Source organism: Ammodytes marinus, assembly GCF_949987685.1.
Source record: "Ammodytes marinus genome assembly, chromosome: 1".
NCBI lineage: Eukaryota > Metazoa > Chordata > Actinopteri > Uranoscopiformes > Ammodytidae > Ammodytes > Ammodytes marinus.
The window spans coordinates 12,137,958-12,157,285 of record NC_137230.1 but is presented as its reverse complement, the minus strand read 5'-3'; the positions used below and the strand labels follow the sequence as shown (position 1 = coordinate 12,157,285).

Below are 19,328 nucleotides of genomic sequence, written 5' to 3'. Positions count from 1 at the left end.
TGAACCTCCTTTTGATGCATATCCTTAAAAACACTCTGCTATTCAGCAGTCATCATTTGAGCTTTCTGCATCAACAATAGATTTGCATCGAGACAAGAGATGTAATGCCGAACAATTATAATTAAAACACTGACTTTCTTGCACCCCCTCAATAGATGGAACATCTTCGTGTTTGTGTGCATGTCCTTGAATTCTTTGCAAGAGTGCTAATGCCGGTGCAAGACTTGGATAACCGGCTAGTGAAATTGTACAATGAGTAGTGTGTGTGTGTGTTTTGAGAGGAAGGTTTGCGTGCTTAGATGGGCAAGGAACAGCGCACAAAAGCATGTGTAGTGGTGAATATTAGAGTAGGCAAAGTGTTAGCAAGGTCACTCTGTGTAAAGAAAGAAGTGCTTTCCCATCTCAAACTTACTTGCTCTCCCTCCTTCTATCTCACTCCTTTGTTTGTCAGAGGCTACCTCGCTCTGCTCCTCTTTTTTTAATCATACGAAGCTTTTTAAGAGTGCTGCCCTCTCTACATTCTCAGCCCTTATCCCATTTTAACAGCCCTCACATTCACCCTATCCGCCTCATTTGCTAGCAGACACAAAGTCAGCTTGGCATCTTATAAGCCGGTGACTGTTTTTAGTTGTCGTCCTCATGGTGAACATTCAGGTTAAAGTAAACTGAATTGCTGAAGCTCAGTCATTTGCCCCCACATCCCCCACTCCCCACACAACAATCTCAATTGGATTGTTGGGACAGAAGTGCACAGACACGCCAGCACGGCTGTGGGAATCAATCCTGCAAGGTTAGGATATGCCAGATAAGTGCCAAAGGGGGTGTGTGCAGTTTACCAGCATCCTCTCCAAACACCCTGCAGGCTAAAGTGAAGTCCCAGCCACACCCCTCACATCACCCCATGTGATGTTTGGGGATGCATTCAGCACCTACTCTTGACATGCAACATTTCTCTCTCTCTCTCTCTCTCTCTCTCTCTCTCTTTTCTTTTTTAACTGTGAGCCCTCTATCTTTTCCTAATGTGGAGTACAAAGTGCATTGCCACGTCTGGCCTTAATGGCAGCCTACATATCAGAGAGGAGGCACTGGTCTGGTGTAATCTGACTTGTCTTAATTACAGGCAGTATCCAGTAATAGGCTGCTTCCATAGATATCAGCCATTAGAGCAGTGTCTCCGACGGGAGAGGCCTGATTGGCTACGAGCTGGGTGATAAAGAAGCCATGCCTCATTTACCTCCAATTTTTTGTTCACACATCCCTGTATTAAAGTCAAGCGTGAAGATGGCAAAAGGACTGTGTTAAACTGATTTATGTTGCTCTCCTATATGGTGGTGGTAGCTAATCTGCTCCTCCTGATTGCATTGTCAGCAATCAGTGCTGCTCTACAAGTAAATGATTTTACTGGATGGAAGTGGTTTTGGCCAAAGTTTCGACACAGAAGTTTTCATTAAATGGTCCCTTCTCTGGACTCATTAAAATTGATATCAGCAGGGCAATTTGACTTATATTCTTTATCTCCCGTGAGCTTATGAAAAGGACCCTGCTCAGGCGTTAGCCCTGTCTGGGTGGTTTCACTTCCAAAACCTCAAACCAGCAGCTCTTGTCTAGTGCTAATTGAACTAAACCACAACAAGTGTCCTCAAATAGTCTTTACAAACTTGAACAAGAAGTTCTTCTTTCAGCAGACATGTACTACCGTTTCCTCTCAACTATCCGGTACCTGTATAGTACACGTAAAAACACACCGTGTGCCCGTCTCATCGTGTGCTTTACCTGAGGTTGAGCTTGAACGCTATGATTTACAGTGATGTAAACTGATGACCAGAAGGATATTAATGATACATCCACAATCTGTCCATCTCACCCAGTCACTTTGCCTTTTGTTAGCACCGGAGCAGCATGTGATCCAACCACATGATACGTTTGAGTAATTCCACACACGGCCTCACCATCCATTTCAAATGCCATAAAACAAAGTCGAACCATTAAAGATAATATACCCATTATTAGTGTGGAAATTAGAAAAAGGAACGCCATAGAGTACCTGAAAGCATGTCACTTGAGTGACAGTTGAAGACACTCCTGGTTCAGTGCACTGTATTTAAGCCATGTTTGATGTTTTTCAAACTCCATATTTGGCACATTATCCTCGGGTGGCAGCGCACACCTTGTTGGGTTTTCGAGACGGATTTTCCGCGGATGTCGGCGGATTGCGGCGGCGGTTGCATTTAAGGGTGCAGCTCCCTCATAACAGGGGAGGTGTCGTCTGCTGACAGATCACTGTCTGGATGAGAGAGCACAGCAGCATCCCACCTCATTACCGTAGCAACACACTAACCGAAGGGACCGACACACTGCTCTCTGTGATTAAGATGTAAATTTCCTCTAATTGGAATGTAAATTCATACATTTATATGAAGACGTCAGCTGTCAGATTGCAATATTGTGTCCCTTTTTCCTCCCCTCTCCCCTGTTCCCCAAGCAAGGGACTAGGTGCCTGTAATCTGTATCATACTCCCGCAGCCCGTCCTGGGATTTGCCGTTTGTTTAATGCCGGGCCCATTGTCCTGCATCCAGCCCGTCATTGTAATGCTTCCCATTCATGTTTTTCTGTGTTTTGTTGCGGTCTGATTTGCTCTCGCTACCTGCGTTTGTTCCTCCATGCATGGCTGGGCCGCCGGGCCCTTTGGGGAACGGGGAGGGACTTTGAGACGGGGGGCTGGGGTCATTGGGTGGCCGTATTTTGTGTGTGCATCGATTACTTCTGCTGAATGTTCCTCAATGCAAATAAGTCTGCCACTTTGAGAGGAAGCACATGTATCTGAAGTAATTAATTTTACCCTTGAATGCCAGCTGTGGTGTTGGTTTGACGTGTTCCAAATTGAGCTCTCTCACCAAAAAAAGGTGTTAATTTAGGGATTTGGCAGATGAAGTAAGTTTGTTTGCCAACGTTTATGGCCCGTATAACTGGAATGCGTTGTTTATTTGTCCTGCTAATTCACCGATTGTGCTATCGTGTGATATAAGATTGTGATTGGCACATTGAAACCCAACCACTTTTTAATTGACACCATGCTGAACTGTCCCGACATTAGGCCCTGTCTAAATGCTCTCATAGTGGGCCTAAACCATAGCCCTAAATATAATAAAAGTAATACTTATTTTTATTTTATTCAGAGGGGTTCTCTTGAGTGGATAAATGCTTTTAACAGTGTTGTGTGTGTAAATGGGGATTAGAGTTTTAAGTAGTTAATCGAAGTCAGTCTTGCAAGTACTTTAAGTTACCGTTTTTAAATGACCCCTTTTCAGTGTGCACATTTTCCACACAACGGGCCTGAACCTTTCTTTGACTTATCGGGAGAAAGGAAAATGATAAGAAAAGGTTCATATGTAAAGTGCTTTATTTCTATGCGTTCTGACAGTTTAGAAACGTAAGCCTTCAGACAGGATACTAATCCTGTTTTCACACAACAAGCTTTACCAATACCCGTCTCAACAGGTCATGTTCCTGAACTGATCAGCTTGAGTAAAAGAACAATGACAAAGTGTCACACCTGGCATGCCCATGCCGACTCAAAGCCAAAATACATTTGCATGAGGAATTAGAAGAGAGCTGAGACTATAATGATGCCTTTTGATAGAGATGTCTCCCCCATCCTTCCTTATTAGCACCACTTGCTGTGTTTACATTAGACCACCACTGAGGAATTATGATTGTCTTGCATTGCAGCCAGTGATATAAAAGTTACAGGTATAGCAAATGTTCTATATAAACTGAGTACACAAATCTGGTGTAGGATTTAGCAGGCTTTAAGACTGAGGAAAACAGCAAAGGGCTGCTTTTGTTCAAGTGTGCTACTGCAGATACCAGTGACCTGAGAAAAATGATCACAGTAATTGACTTCAAATCTTTCCTTGCACACATTTGATGGCCAACACAGTGCACTGATATATGTATGATGTTGCATTGCATTGAGTATCCTCTGTATCTCCCAGAAGAAACAAGGTTTTGATAGTTAGGAAACCCATCTGAATACTAAAGCATAATTTAAATAGACGCATCTTTTGAATAATTTTCCTGGTATCTTTCAATTGGCTATAACTGGGAACCTTGCCATTGTTGCCAGTTAACTCGGATCCTAAGGTATCCAAGTTACACGCAAGGTACATAAATATGTCATAGACGATTTTTTTTCAGCTGCCCCAGAGTGGTTTTAGTGCCTCTAGAGATGAGAACCTTCTGCTTGTTTGCGTCACGTGACATATTTTCAAAAATCTTGTGGTACTGTTCAAAGTAATCAGAGGGCCTCAAGTCTGCAGGTTGTTGGTACAGAAAGTGTCCTAACATACAGATGTATAATATGTTCAGTGTTAAAAATATTAAAGATCAATAATATTGAACTGAAGATTCATTTACATTATTCTTATATCAATGATCTGAAAGTTTATATTTACAAGCCACAGACACTGAGTTCTTCACAGGTGTGTAAAATCATTTCCATTTGCTGTATGTGAAAGACAGAAGTGACTGGCATGCCACATCATGCCCACTGGACATGTTTTGATGAATACAAACAAAAGCGTGTGTGTGTGTGTGTGTGTGTGTGTGTGTGTGTATGTGTGTGTGTGTTTTTGGGTTGTTCAGATCATCAAGCATCACTGGGTGTGTACTCGAGGATCTTGCATATCTCCTGTACATTCCTCTCAGGCACAGGTAGTGTGTGAAATCTCCCAGGTCACGCAAACCTTTCGAAGAATGATGCACAAGTTTACTCCCTTTTTCACACGCTTCCTGAGAACGCGTTAGTGCTAATATGTTGAAAATGAGAAGGGAGAGAATAGGTGAATGGACTTTTCTTTTTAGGTCCAGCCCAGGACAGTAGTTGAACCTGTGTAAAAAAAAAATACAAATACAGGTGACCCCAGTAGTTGTAGGGTTGTAAGTGACAGAGCCCAGGGTTCCCATGCAGTCGGGATGCATTCGGATTGAGGCTGAGGGTTGAGCTGTGTGCACCAGGAATCTTGACTATGCTGCCACAGCATGCACGTCAAAGCCACTCCACCCACCTGTGGCACTATAGAACCTATGTGACGTGCCCTCCGTCAATTAGTCCTCCATCAGGAAGGAATCCTAATAAACCTGCTCCCTTTCACTTCCATTCCATCCATCAGCTTTTGTTTATGAAATCGAATCAATGGCGCGGAAAACTGACACGTTCCCAGCCGTTGTTTTCTGTTAACCAGGAATTCTGCCTCTGGTCAGGTGAACCGGTTGACTCTCGGTCATGTGGGTTATTTCTTTCCAGTTTGGGATGTGCTCGTACATTGTGGTGACTGGAGAGAGCAAGCAACCAAGCAACCTATCGTAAATGACATCCTGATGCATGCTTCCCTCCTCTCCTCTCCCCTCACTCACCAGCCTCTGACTTTGCAGGTGTCAGGAGGAGGAAGTGAATCATCTCTTTTTGCCTTGTGGGTGCCAAGAGTTAAGAAAAAATGGTTCACTCACTGTTTGAGTTGCTCCTTGATTGAGATGTAGACATTTTTCATTGACTTGAATCTTTTTTTAAGATATGAACAACCCTATATTTCATACAACCCGTCGCTTACCACATTCAGGCCTTCAGGCTCATTCGCGACCCAGTACCAAAGAAAACGCCTAACCGGGGCTTGGCTCACCACAGTCACAGCACAGACATAGAAGAGGAGAGAGGTAGGCAAGAACTGGGTGAGAGAGAGAGACAATTTTGTCCCCCAGGTATGACAGAGTCACTCATGCAGAAAGATCCCACATGGAGGGAGGTGGGAGAGCGCATGAAGGAACTCTTGGCTACCTCTCCTCTTTTGTACCCGCTAACCCAACCTTTCTCTATAAACACATCTGTCTTCTTTTCTCTGCCCACACACCTTTTTTCGGCTCACCCTCTCACTCCAGTGACACAAGACTTTTCACAGCTTAAAACGTTTTTCTCCTATAGTGTGTGTTTCTTGTCACATTTCATCCCACCTGCTATATGTTCTGCAACTTTCTAGGGATCGAGCTATTTGGCTGCTAGTTCTTTAACTTTTATTTTGCCGATTTGCTTTGGCCTTTTTTGGACACACACTGCTCGTACCCGTTACCCCGAGCGGTCCGTCTTATATGCTAATAGGCCTACGTGTCGGCTCTGCACTGATCACCATTTTTGTTCCACGGCAGAGCTATCTCATGGCTGCGTGCATTAAAACAATTAAACTCTGCCCCTCCCCCCGCCACAACAGTCATTTGCGGATGTGTTGGGTGAAATTTAGCAAGAAATTATCCTTTTCTGAATCACTTCACTCTGCTCGCTCAGCATTTGTTTCATTCTCTCTCTTTTCTCCCGACTCGTCTTTGAGCTCTTTTAAAAGACTCTGAGCCCCCTGCATGTTCTTCTTTTTGCTTCTTTTCTCTGTATTTTTCTTTCTTTTTTCATCATTATCCAACAGCACTTTTCTGTTGCGTGCAAATGCTTCCTGAACGGTGTCCTTTCTTCCCTTTCAGGCTGGATGTCATTGTTGCTGCCTGTGGGCTGGGTGTATTTATTTAGGGGTAATTGGTGTGTGGATGAGTGAGGTAATGAGGTGCATCCACACTTGGCTGCTCCCCTCCCTGAGAGCCTGAGACAGACGTAGCCTAGCTGGGGCTCCGCGCTTGAGCTTGTACCACACTGCTGTCTTCCGCCACACGGGCCAGAATGGCTCTTTCATACCCAGGTGGACAAACACAATCGTTGGGGCTGATACCTCAATGAGGCGTCTGCAGTGAAGTTGAAGTGGTGTGTGTGCGTGACTACACTGTGTGTGTTCATGTTTATGTATCTGTGGGAGGACTGGAGAGAGGGGGAAAAAACAGCGCTTGGTTGTTGGCCCGTCTCTGTCTCGAGCCCCTTGTTTGTCTTGCGGCTTGTGTTTGTATAAGTGATTTTCCCTGTGTGTTTGCGAGTGCATGTATATCAGGCTGAGTGGGTGTTCAATGGAGCTCGAGGAGGACTTCTGGCTGTCGCAGCCCCCTGCCAACCTCAAACTGCCCCCCGATGTCCTGCAGAGTCTACCTAATGATTTCACTTACACCTCCCTTATCTGTCTGGCCTGTGTGGCAGCAACCGTCTGACGCTTCAGACCTTTTACATGCCATTTGCTGCCTCATATCCTGTGAAATTCAATTGCACAGCTCCGACTGTAGCTAGAGTATGGGGATCTCCCCCTCTATCTCTTTCTCTCTCCTCACTCTCACTCTCTCTGCCAACTCTCATATTTGTTAATACAAACATAAACAGTTTGACCATCCCATATCATCTCAGATTAACGTCACATTTGCGTTGTTTAAACGCACTAATGTTGACACTTCGTTCCACGCAGTGTGTTGGAGACAGACTTTGAAAGAGATGTCGAAGTTTTTTAAACCGGCAACATCCTGGATGTTTGAGGCTGCCCACAGGTGTTCGGCAGATAATATTATGCATAGATTGTTTTGTTGTTATCAGGGTAATTGGTGTAGACCTGCCAGCCTTTGATAGACACACAATTACTGTATGCGATGCATAAGTGGACTCATTTCAGAGCAGGATTTTTAGTTGCTAATGGTGCATTATTCAGCTTTTGGTCGGTCCCCAAAAGTGCCGGGCCAAATCAAACACGCCGCTCCAGGGTAATTGAGGCCCACTCCGCACCCCCTGTGGTGAGCAAGGCAGAACTGTAATCCCCTGACAACTCTGACTTGGCCCCAATCTGGCAGGTTGCCCATTTCCCAGCAAAACACCTAAACTCCACATTGGGGAGAATGAAGAAGCTGATGGTCACATTGGGAACGCTTTCCAATTGAGTTCTTCTTTTCAACTCAACAGGCCCTCTATGTAGCCAGCTCTGTACCGTCACTATTCACTTTAAACTGTACTTCATGAAGGAACTTAATTAAACATAAATCACACACGGTCAAACTAATATTCTTACTCGGTAGTCTACTCCAGCTTTTGTGGTTTTATGATCAAAGGCTTTTGACAAATAGAACTATCCAACCACAGAGGTTGCACTTTTCTTTTAAAACTGTTCTGCCTTACAAGTTTCAAGACACTAAATCAAAGTTTTAAACCGGTACCACCTAATTACTGTTATTGAGTTTTGGACTGAAAATTAGATGCTGTTTTGTCATCTTTAATTTGATTGATAGTCGTGTTACTAATACATTTGCAGGCTGCAACATGCTACCTGTATAGACACGCTGTCCAGATAACAGCACACTTTGTTTTCATTTTGAAATATTCCTCCATTCCAATCAACACTATAACAGTTAGCTTCTCTTAACTCCAAAGCCTCCAACATCTGGAGTTTTGATGGAGCAGAGTTTTCAACAGTATTTGTCTTATAGTAATAAAACAAAACAATATTAATTATTGGATTAATCTAATCCTGGTTCATCACAACTAAGCCAATTTTATATTAGTCATGACTACAACATTAACTAGCCACCATGACTACAACATTAACACGATCTTTGGACAGTTCCTGTATTTGTTAGCTATGAATGAAAATATACTTCAAATCAGCGCATAGATATTGATCCTCTTCAAGGAGCTCAAGAAGTTAAAAATAAAAAAGGTTTTAGCTCAACTCCCTAATGCCCCACCAAAGCAGCATGGTTGTACACATGTATGGGTGCAATGTACACTTTCAAAGGCTTTCATAAAAATATCAGCAGCACAACATTTGATTTTTGATACTAAATATCCCAAAGGGTAACTGGAAAAAAAATTAGCCTGTACGAAAGGTTGCTGTGAAAGAGGAATTTCTATTAATACACTTGGGTGAGTATTTAGCCACCTTTTACTTATCTGTGTTTCAGATTGAAATGATCTTCTCTACAACGATCATTAGATACCACAACCGGTCATCACTGTATTTTATATAGTTGAAACAGTTTTCATAATTTTGAGTCGATTTTACGCTTTTCGTCATGGTTGTAAAATGTACACATTTTCTGCATTGCCACCTCTCATAGGGGTCATTCGCTGAGAGGGTATCACATGCATTTAGCGCTGTCTCTCTGATTTTCAACTTAAGCATGCATATTCCCCAGGCTCACTGCTTTAATGGCTTTAGTAATGCCTCACAATTAACACTCAGCCAGCGCTCTAGGTTAGGCAATGTGTGTGGTTCAGGCAAAAATTAGAAAAACACAAAACAAGCAATCCCCGTCATCAACAGTGCTTCTAGGGACCTAGAGGTTATGGGGGAAATGGAAGGTGGTGAATTTTTTGACAGGGCGGCCGAGGTGATGTCTCATTCCCTCTGACATCTCCAACGCCCTAAAGGTGGCTTTGCCAACAGTCTACCCAGGAAGCACCTCACCTAGCTGTGGCTAAATTTACACAACCACCTGCCAACAGTGAGCTTTATGGTGAGGAGAACAGAGGTGGTGGTGGTGGGGATGCTATGGAGGGCAAACAGGAGAAGAGAGAAAAGGGTGTTGGAGGATGATGTTTTGTGTGTTTAGGGATACAATGCATAATATGTTTAAGTAGCTGCATTGAATATAGTTTGCTGTTTGAATGAAGGATTTTCAACTCAGATTTTAGGTTTTGCCATTTCAGAATTTCTTAATTTGGTCCTTTTAGCTTGACTCTTCATTTGTGTGGATTGACTAGATATCTGTACGAACTGATTGTTTAAAAAATATATGTTTAAATTGTCACACCAACTGTCAATTATTTTTTATATTGCAACATTATTGCCTCATTTTAATGAATAGGCAAGGACTCAAATCTTGCCCTTTAAAAGTGTATATTCATGCTTTATACATTTGGTCAAAGCCTGCATATATTGGAGTTCTCAAGATGGACAGTCGAATAGAATGGTAACAATTCTCGATGCTCCCCAGTGGCAGAGTTCAGGCTGTTTGCCTGCGGGCTGATGTGAAGTGAATGGCCTTAGAGGCTCTAGGCTGGTCTATGTGTGGCCCGGCTGGTCCAAGTCAGCAGTAATGACTGGCTTTGGCCAGCATGCCTGTTAATGTGAATGGGGTTACTCTGGGCAACACCTTTTCAGCCTGGGTCCTATGAAGTCCCCAGTATGGTGGTCTTTGTCCCCACAAGGGCTGTCCTCTCAGCAAAACGGGCTCCTTTTTTGTGAGGACTATCAACTGGTGATGGATTATACCCACCCCCCTTTATTCATCCGGGCAGACTAACAGACACGGATGCATGCAAACATACACACACTCTCACACATTCAACCACAAAGACATCAAAAAGTGTTACAAACCCATCTGCTCATTATCAGATTTTCAGCATAGGTAGTTAGGATGTGCACATATAAATGCAAACACGTTTTCGTAGGTAAACTCGCAACAGGTCAACATCTAGTCACATTCTTCATTTACTTTCCACTTAACTTCAATAATAAGATAGAGTTTCTTCCAGATGAATCGTGTCTCCTTGTCGTGAGTTACAGAGCAAGTTTAGACAGTTTTTTCTTAAACTTTATATGATGCGATTGCTTGGATTATTTATGCATGATCCTATACTGACAGTTTCAAATGAAAATCATGTTACAATGATAACTTGGCACAACTGCACTTCTTGTCTAGTGTATGAGTCAGGGTAAACAGAGGGTATATAGTAAATGTCATTTTGCGCTGCTCATTGTGGCACAGAAACGGCATTCTTTCTGCTATGCAAATCTCTCTGTAGGGGTTGTGTGCCTTACAATGCAATACAACTCCCTTACAGGACAAGTAACAGTAAGCAGGTGGTCGGAGAGGAGCTTCACAAACTTGTGGTGGGAGCTTTTAGATCATTATTATGTTGATCCTGTAAGATTGGCAAATGACAGTCAAATCCCAGTATTTTCAGTTCTGATGAAAAATTCCATGCAGGTCTTTTGCTTGCTCAACAACTAACCCTCTGTGAGTGTGGTTACTCGCCCCCCTCCCCTCCCAAGGGCCACTTACCCGGGCTGACACAGTAACCTCCAGACGACCCTTTGCTTTGCCAAACGTCATGCATGTAAACTCCATTACAGCGCCAAAATACTACGGAGAAATAGGGTATTCTCTTGTAGGGGAGGCTGGGTTTAGTAAACCCCTAGTCGTACTAGCCAGCTGTGTGCGCTCATGTTGTAAATACCTCAGTGTGACACATGCATATGCAAGTGGCAGTGTGTGTCTGTCTGTTTTTGTAAATGGACGTATGCACTAGACTAAGAGGAACATGGGAAAAGAAAGAACATGACAAAATATCCTTGCTAATGTTGGAATATTTAGACATTTTTGGTAATACACTTTTCGCTTTGTATCTTATCATTACCACTAGTTCACCAAGAAACCACAGGAGACTTTCGGAAGTCACTGCTCCCGGGCCAAGAAAAAAGTCCTGCACTAAACCCCTCCAAAAACCACAGCTTGTTGTTTTTACACTTTTGTCTAGGTATATGTTAAGCAAATGAGATATAAAGTTAACTTGTGATTGTTGTTACCTTTAAGGGTGCCAGACAAGCTATTTCTGGTCTTAATGTTGACCTTGGTTAACTGTCTGTCTGATCCAGTTCTATTATCATATAGAAAGAAAGATATGAGAGTGGTGTCTGTCGCTCTTCTCATCACACACTTTACAAGTAAGCCAATAAGTTGGTGTCCAACAATGTTGAGCTCTTCTTTTAAACCATAACGTATTTTGTCTTAGTATCTAAAGTCAACCCGAAAGTGGCCTAAAAACTTGATCATATTTTAGAAATGCTACTTTACATTTAGAAAATTAAATAGTGGTTTAAACTAGAGCCTTGTGCTGTTTATTTTATGACAAAAATCCATGTTGAGAAATTGCTTCCCATATTTGATCATTGTAGCAGGGCATCTACATAGCATTAGAGAACCTGCTTTTACCAAACGTGTCAGTGGTGTATTTTTAACCCTGAGGAGGTTTACGTCAGAGTCAGGGTTTGAGGGGTAAAATGTGCGTTTGAGGGACGGAGGGCACACGAGATCCCCCAGATAGGCTGTCATAACCCATGCAGCCGCGCTCTTTGCTATGGGCCTATCGGTAGTGAAGGCAGCACTTAGACATGTTTGTACTCTACGCCCTATATTCCTCTCTCTCTTTCTCCCCAGGCGCCATGTCACTCCAGGGGCAGTCCAGCACTGCCTGGCTGTGCCCAAGTCCATATAACACCAACTAACCCAGCCCCCCCCCTTACTACCCAGCACCACTAGGGTCAATGTGCCCTCGCCCCCTCACCCTACAAACGCCCACGGTCCATACCAAACACTGCCCTCCAAAGAGAAACAAAACCGAACTGAAAAGAGACAAAATGGCCCCACGCTGCTTCCCCTGTCAAAGCTTTTTGACAGGCCCAAGCAGAGGGCCCCCCAGAGGAGGCTTCAGTTGTTGAAGATGATGACGACGGAGATAACAAGTCAAGTTGTTGTGTTACAGCGCAGTTACACTTTGGCCCCTTGTTTGTCCATTTGGTTATTCAGAAAGCATCGCGGAGCTAACTGATTCCCATGCATGTCATGTTTGGTAACATGACAGATACTATCAAATGCTGTTTTACATAAGTCCGTGGAGCGTGAAGGGTAAGTGGGGAGCTGGCTTATTCAAGAGAACAGGAATAAACATTCCATTAGGTATTAAAAAAAAAAAAAAGCCTGTAATATTGTCAGTTAATCAATTTCCTGTTTGGACTTGCTCGCCGTAAATGAAATTCAGTCAGTTATTAGTCCTGTCCCATTCTTCCAGTGTTTTTTGGAATATAATTACACTCAAAATGCTTACTCATCCTTCTGCCTGCCTGCTGCCTATACTCTGTCAAATGCATTAGCCATGAAGCAGAAGAGATGAGGAGCCTGTGTCTGTGTCTGTCTATCTGTCAGTCCGCCTGAATGTCTGTATGCCTGCCTCTCAGATTAACCCATTATCTGGCAGCAGGTGACACGGTGAGCAGGTGACCGTCGCCCAATTACCACAAAGAAACTCGAGATGAGCTCCAGGTTGTTTTCCATTTGTGTCTTTCTTCTCCTTCCTCTACCATAATCTTTTAACTCTTTAACTTAAAAACATTCAAACTGCATGCATGTCAACAGGAGAGTGTAAAGTTTGAAAATATACCCATCTTTATATGTTGCGTAAAATGTAAGACTTAGCTAATTCTGTCGATGCTGAATTGGTTGAATAGATTTAAATACCTGAATTTCAAACATTGCAATACAGATAACCCAATGCTTTCAGTAGGGGCTGCATGGAGGAAGCCCAAACTGCCCTGACAACAGAAAGAAAGAAAAAAAAGACAATATGACATAAAATAATCACAAAAATAGTCCTGGCCAAGACAGGCAGCAGCATAGTCACACATACAAACAAACACAAATTACACTAAAACATTAAAAACATAAAACAACAACACAGAAAGTATTTCCCAAAGTCGACCAAAATCATAAATGCATCAGGCAAAACATATAGAGAGTCAGCCAGTAGAAAGAGGAAGAGAGAGATGAACTGAATAGCAAATAACTTCACTTAAGTTATTAGTGAAAGTAGAAATTGCAAAGAAGTTCCCTAGTCAACAGGTTATTCTGGGGGCAAGGTCAGGGATCGTGTTGCACTCTTTGTTACCACAAAAGAAGGGGAAGGAAGAGCTTCTCCTCTGCTTTTGTTTGCTGCAGGTGGGCTGGAATTACCAGAGTGATGGGATTTATGCTGGGGTTGTTTTTGCTTGCAAGGTAGCGGAGTTATTATACTCTGACATTTCTAGCATAAATGTGAAGATTGTTTGCTTTATATAAGAAAATCACATCACCACATTATGTGGGTTTTGGCGTGCTGGAGTTAATACTCCTTTCTATAGGTCCAGCAAATGATTTCCCACACAATGCAGTGTAACTTTAGAGGTGTGAGGGATTACGGCACTGGGAGGTGATTTAGCTTGCTTTAGTGAATGGATAGGACGGCAAGTCTGGGAAACTTCTACCAATTTCATTCTGCTAGCATTTTGACCCTTGGTTGGTTGTAGAAATGGGACTGGAAATGGAGGACACTGACCCGGTGTCATGGACAGACGTACACATTAGTTTACAGTGGCTGCACCGCTGCTGTGCTGCCCAGGGAAATGGAATTGGCAAAAGGTATCATGTCCACTGTCCATCCACACTGGACTTGTATATAAATCCATTCAGATATCCATTTGCACTATATTTTTTAATATGTATTTGTCCTGCATCAGTACAACTGGAATTCCATATTCATATGTGACAGCGTGTTGCGAATTTGCTCAGTCAACAGTTTTTCTGTGATTGTAATGACTTCAGCTTAGTGATACAATGTTCAGTTTCCCTCATGTTACTGATTTAGTAGAGCTTATAATGTGCTGAGCAAATTACAACAATGATTGTGTTAAGTAGGTGTTTATGGTAAATATCGTGTCACTTCCAGGAACATGTTCTAGCATCTGCTAATCTGATTGGAATAGCCAGACCGGTCGTCATGTGTTCAAACAAGGTGTTGGGTTTCCCATAGTTCTGAGCTGTACAGTGACACGGGCCAAGTGTGGCTAAAACCCTATGGAAGAAATGACTCGTTAAATTAGCACCTAATACTCCAGTCATTAGCAAGCCGTTACCACCGGTGGAATGCCTTTGATGGTGCTGCTTTGTGTGAGCCGGTCTGGTTTAAACTCAGATTTTGTCCTTTTGGAGCTTGGAATATTATGCGCTTACATGCCATTGTAATTCTCACAAGCAAGAAAAAGAACAAAAACCTTAACAACTGCGATTTGGTTGCATTTCCTCAGCCATCAAACACTGATGTGATATCCACCAAAAAAACACTGTGTATGTAGAGATTTTGAACGACCGGTTACAAACAGCATGAAACGCCATTTTCCTTAAGAACCGGGGTCTTTGGGGTGTTTAGTAAGCTGAAGGGAATTGTCTATTGTGGGGTGATATTAGTAACCCTCTTAGGCAAAGCTAGTCTGTGGGCCGGCCCTGAGGGCTCATTTCAAGTGCTTAGCGCTCGTTTGGAGCTTTGTCACCCCTCACCCTGTTGCCAGCATGCCTCAGCCCCTCTGGCTGTGGAGCCCTGCTGAAGCACAGACCTTTACCCCTGCCCGCCACCAGGGGAGGGGACACTGACATCACAACGCTAACACACATAACCCGCACTAACTACTGCTACTCGCACTAACATTGTGGCACATATCCATTTTCACAACCGCCCTCCACCAATTCACCACAGCCAATGGTATATTTTCCCGCCTTCCACTCCCATCCAACAACCCCCCTCTCCCATTTCTTTTCCTTTTTTTTCGTCTTTCTCTACCCTCGTGAAGGTTGCCAGGCAGCAGAGAAAGACTTCACACACACATACACCCCACTATGCCTCTGAGGGTTTTCCGGATGTCCTTGTTTACATCATGGAGTGTGCAGGTCGTAGGGAAGCAGACTCAGAGCCTCCCTGGTTATGTCTGTTTAAGTCCTACTCTGACCTCCATTCATTTGGTGTCAATGCAAATGTTCATGGCAGCCCCACAGTTGGCCTATTACTGTTAGAAGAAAAAAATGCAATGCCCATGCATCATATTTGGGTCTGATTTTCAAAATCAGGGTGAAAATGTTTTTAAAAAATGTCTTAGATTATCCCAATCTAGATAATTTGACAGCAATGTGAAATGTGTTTATTTCGAGTGGAACTGAATATGGCGTAAATTTCTGTGACCCTCATAACCAATATGAGTCATTAGCCCTATAATATTGGCTGTCGCTGACATGCGGGATGGCTGTTGACAGTTACCGGCTCCCTTTCCCCCTGTGTGTGTCAAACCGATCGATTGGTTTTGTCTGCTCCTCCCTCCAACTTTGATGTTACCATTGATTGTTCTCATCTGCCCCTGAACTCAAAGGTTAGAGGAGCCGAGCTCCACTTCTGGATTACTTTGACCTTCGTTCTGCACATGCTCAGTGGGTTCACAGAGCCCAGAGCCAAACATACACGGTGTAGCCAGGCCCGTGGGTGCGTGACAGCCAGACAACGGTGTGATGTCTTTTTTTTTTTTTTTTTTTTTTTTTTACTCACCCACTGAGGATGATGTATATGTGATTGATTTTTTCCTAGCCCTCTCTCTACCGCGTTTCCGCTGCAGTGCACTAAGCAGGACTGAGTCCAGGCTTGATCAATGCATTGTTTTTCTTTTTCAATCACACTCGAGTGAGCTGAAGACACGAAAGGTTACACAGGTGAGGTTTGGCAGCGGTGGAAGCAGAGCAGAGCTTCTGTTGGCCCCCTCAAGGCCAATATATGAGGTTTCATGGACGTTTGTGTGTGTGTGTGTGGGCGAGAGAGAGAGAGGGAGAGTTGGAAAAAGAGTTGCATACCAACAAAAGTTGAACAAATTTGTGTGCACGTGTGTTTCTAACCATCTGATCATTCTTCTTGAGGTGTCAAAAGTTAGTTCATGCTCGTGATGTATCTCTTGTCTTTTCTCGCAGTGGGAATCTCGTGTCCTTGCCCTCTCTATATGCCTCCTCTGTAACCTTACCTTTACCATCGTACATTAAATTATAGGTCCCTCACAATGTCTCAGCGCTCACCTGCCCCAGATAATCTGCAGGGCTGCGTGAAGACTGCTCCTCTTGTTTCCCTCCACTTGCCTGACAAACGATCCACTGACACACACACACAAAGGCAATGTGTTCAACAGAGAAGAGACCACTTGAGCATGACGTGACTCTGACCTGTTAGCCACAGTAGCAGAGGCCCAAGGCTTCATGGACATAGGACATAGGTTATGTAAAAACATTGTGCAGCCCGGTCCCAGGTGTTTCACTGCTCCTTTTTAAAGGTGCAATGTGCGGAATTTATTGATTAATTTTTCAGAAAAAGACCTGGTAGAAATTGAATATACTATTCATAAGTATGTTTGAATTAGTCAATAATCGCATGTAAATAATAATAATATTTAGATCTACATAGGAGGCCGCCATGTTGTACTGGCATGTGTCTACAGTAGCACAGAATGGACAAATATAACGGCCATGCATGTTTTTTTATGTGGTGTCCTTGGGAAATGCACCTGTTGGAAGATGAAGAAGAAGTACTATAAATTACAAAATACATCTTCACCTCATCACATGATATTTGGACAGACTTGACGCAGTGGTGGATGACGCCATATTTAGTAACTAGCTTCTCCTGGAAGGCCACTGTATCGTCTGTAATTATTCTAAAGGGAGGTGTTACCAAGGGAGAGTTGCTTAGAACGTTCACCGCTTGATGCCACTAAATATTCCAATATCGCACACTAGACCTTTAAAACCTTTAAAAAAAATAAACCTGTATTCAGAAATTTGAGGAAGTATCGTACCCTAGAGGGGTGAAGAGCGCTGCGTAGTCCTGAATTATCTTTCCGTAATGACGCTGGTAAACCCCGTACCCAAACACCTAGTCGTTAAAGATAAAGATAAGTATCTGTGGGAGTGGAAAGGGCTCTCGCAAAGCTGCATGTCTGGAGGCAGTAAGGATGTGGCAGGCAGAAGAAGGTTTAGAGGCCTGGGTTGAATGGGAGTGGAGGAGGAGGAGGAGGAGGCTTTGACCAGTGGGGTTTCAGATGTCATGGCAGATTCTTTGAGGGGCAAATTACAGGGTTTAACTTCTCTTGTGCCCGGGATGCCTGTATTCTGATTCAACTTCCTCGATAAGACACTCGAGCAACATGCTACTCAACACCATTGTCGGGGGCCGCACACTTGACTCTGAAGATACTTCACCTCCTCCTCCTCCTCTCACGCTCTCACCACCTCTCCAAGACTTTGTTTTTGGAGTGCCATTGGCGGCCTTTCTAGCAGCTTCAGAGCAGCGTATAGCCCCTCTCAAGCTTTATAGCAGTTAGCGCGTTGCTGTAAGGGGGCTTTACATGAGTGGCCCTCATTAACCTCTTAGCGTCTTTGTGCTTTGGGTTGGCACAGGGCCGCTCCATAGATAAGCTTTACTCTGAAACAGCTAAAAGGCTTGATTTGAATGACTCGGCGACATGAGTATGTGATATAATAACAGTGATCCACCGATCCAATATTTTGGTGTTCGGATCTGATTCAGATATCTAGGGTTTGGATATCAGCTGATACCGTTACTGTCCGTTATCATTATATTTTTTATTGATTGTGGTGATATTATGTCAACGCTTATAAAAGTTTAAGCAACACAGCAATTCTAATTTAATTTAATGTTAATGAAGAGCAAAAAAATCAGCCCTATATCAGAGTGGAATGCAGCCATATCTGACCAGATTGGCCCTTTGTTACAAACACAGTAAATCAATCAACACATCCTGATTTTGCATTCACATTAGTGTCTGAGCACACACTTTCTCATGGCTCCCCCCTTCGTAAATGCATGCTGCTGTGTCCCATACACAACTTCTCAAATCACACCAACCTCACACACACACACACACACACACACATATTCCCTGTGAGCTGTAACAGACCTAAAGCTCTCTGAAGCATTTAGCAGCACACTAGCAGGTTCACTACATGCTGCTGCCAGTGCTGAGGTGGGTGCTGAAGCATCTAATGCAATTTCAACGCAACATGGCTCTCTGTGAATGAACATCGCTGAAGTGTACTAACTACTGTATGTTGATCCACTGTAGTCTTTTTTCACCATAGGAGCTGATCTAATACTTAAACTCTCTCTCTCTCTCTCTCTCTCTCTCTCTCTCTCTCTCTCTCTCTCTCTCTCTCTCTCTCTCTCTCTGTCATCTGTGTAGAGACTGCATTTGCCTCCAGACTTGTCTGAGACGGTGAGTCGTGTGAGCAGGGGGGAGCTGGCCACAGCGGCTTCGGCCTGTGGCTCCGGCACTTCGGGCAACAAACACCTGGACTTCTAGAGCTCCCACACACAGTCGCCACGGGCAACCAAACACCTGGAAAGCTACAGCGTTGTCCTCTTTACCGTAGTGACCAGGTTGTTCCCTCGCCCACATGATGTCATCCAGGATAACCCTGCCAGCCATTACCACCTGCCAACCGGCCCAAGCCAGGGGTGAAGATCTAAACATCCACCATCGCTTGTCTCATAATGGACATATTTCATCCTAAAAGTCCTCTTTTTTGTAAAATGTATTTAACCTTATGGTACACTCTTGAGTCAATGTCATTTGCCAATGACAGCTTATGTTTTGCAAATTCCAAGCTGTCATGAGAAGTCAATTAAACTTGTGTTATTGGCCAAATTGTTATACTCCGGTTCCTCTTTTTTTTTTACTCTTAACATTTCAAATAATGTCAGTTCTACGGTATTTTGATGTGTTATTTGAAGGTT

The 19,328-nt window shown here is 43.4% G+C and overlaps 1 protein-coding gene across 1 annotated transcript in view; it reads left to right on the top strand.

The window, feature by feature from the left end:
• The window catches only part of elp4 (elongator acetyltransferase complex subunit 4), a 56,899-nt gene extending 37,571 nt beyond the window's left edge, over positions 1-19,328 (top strand). The window contains exon 10 of the mRNA XM_080026663.1: positions 18,775-19,328. Within this exon, the coding sequence (XP_079882789.1) occupies positions 18,775-18,894 (120 nt within the window). The 3' untranslated portion in view covers positions 18,895-19,328. The remainder of the gene's footprint in view (positions 1-18,774) is intronic.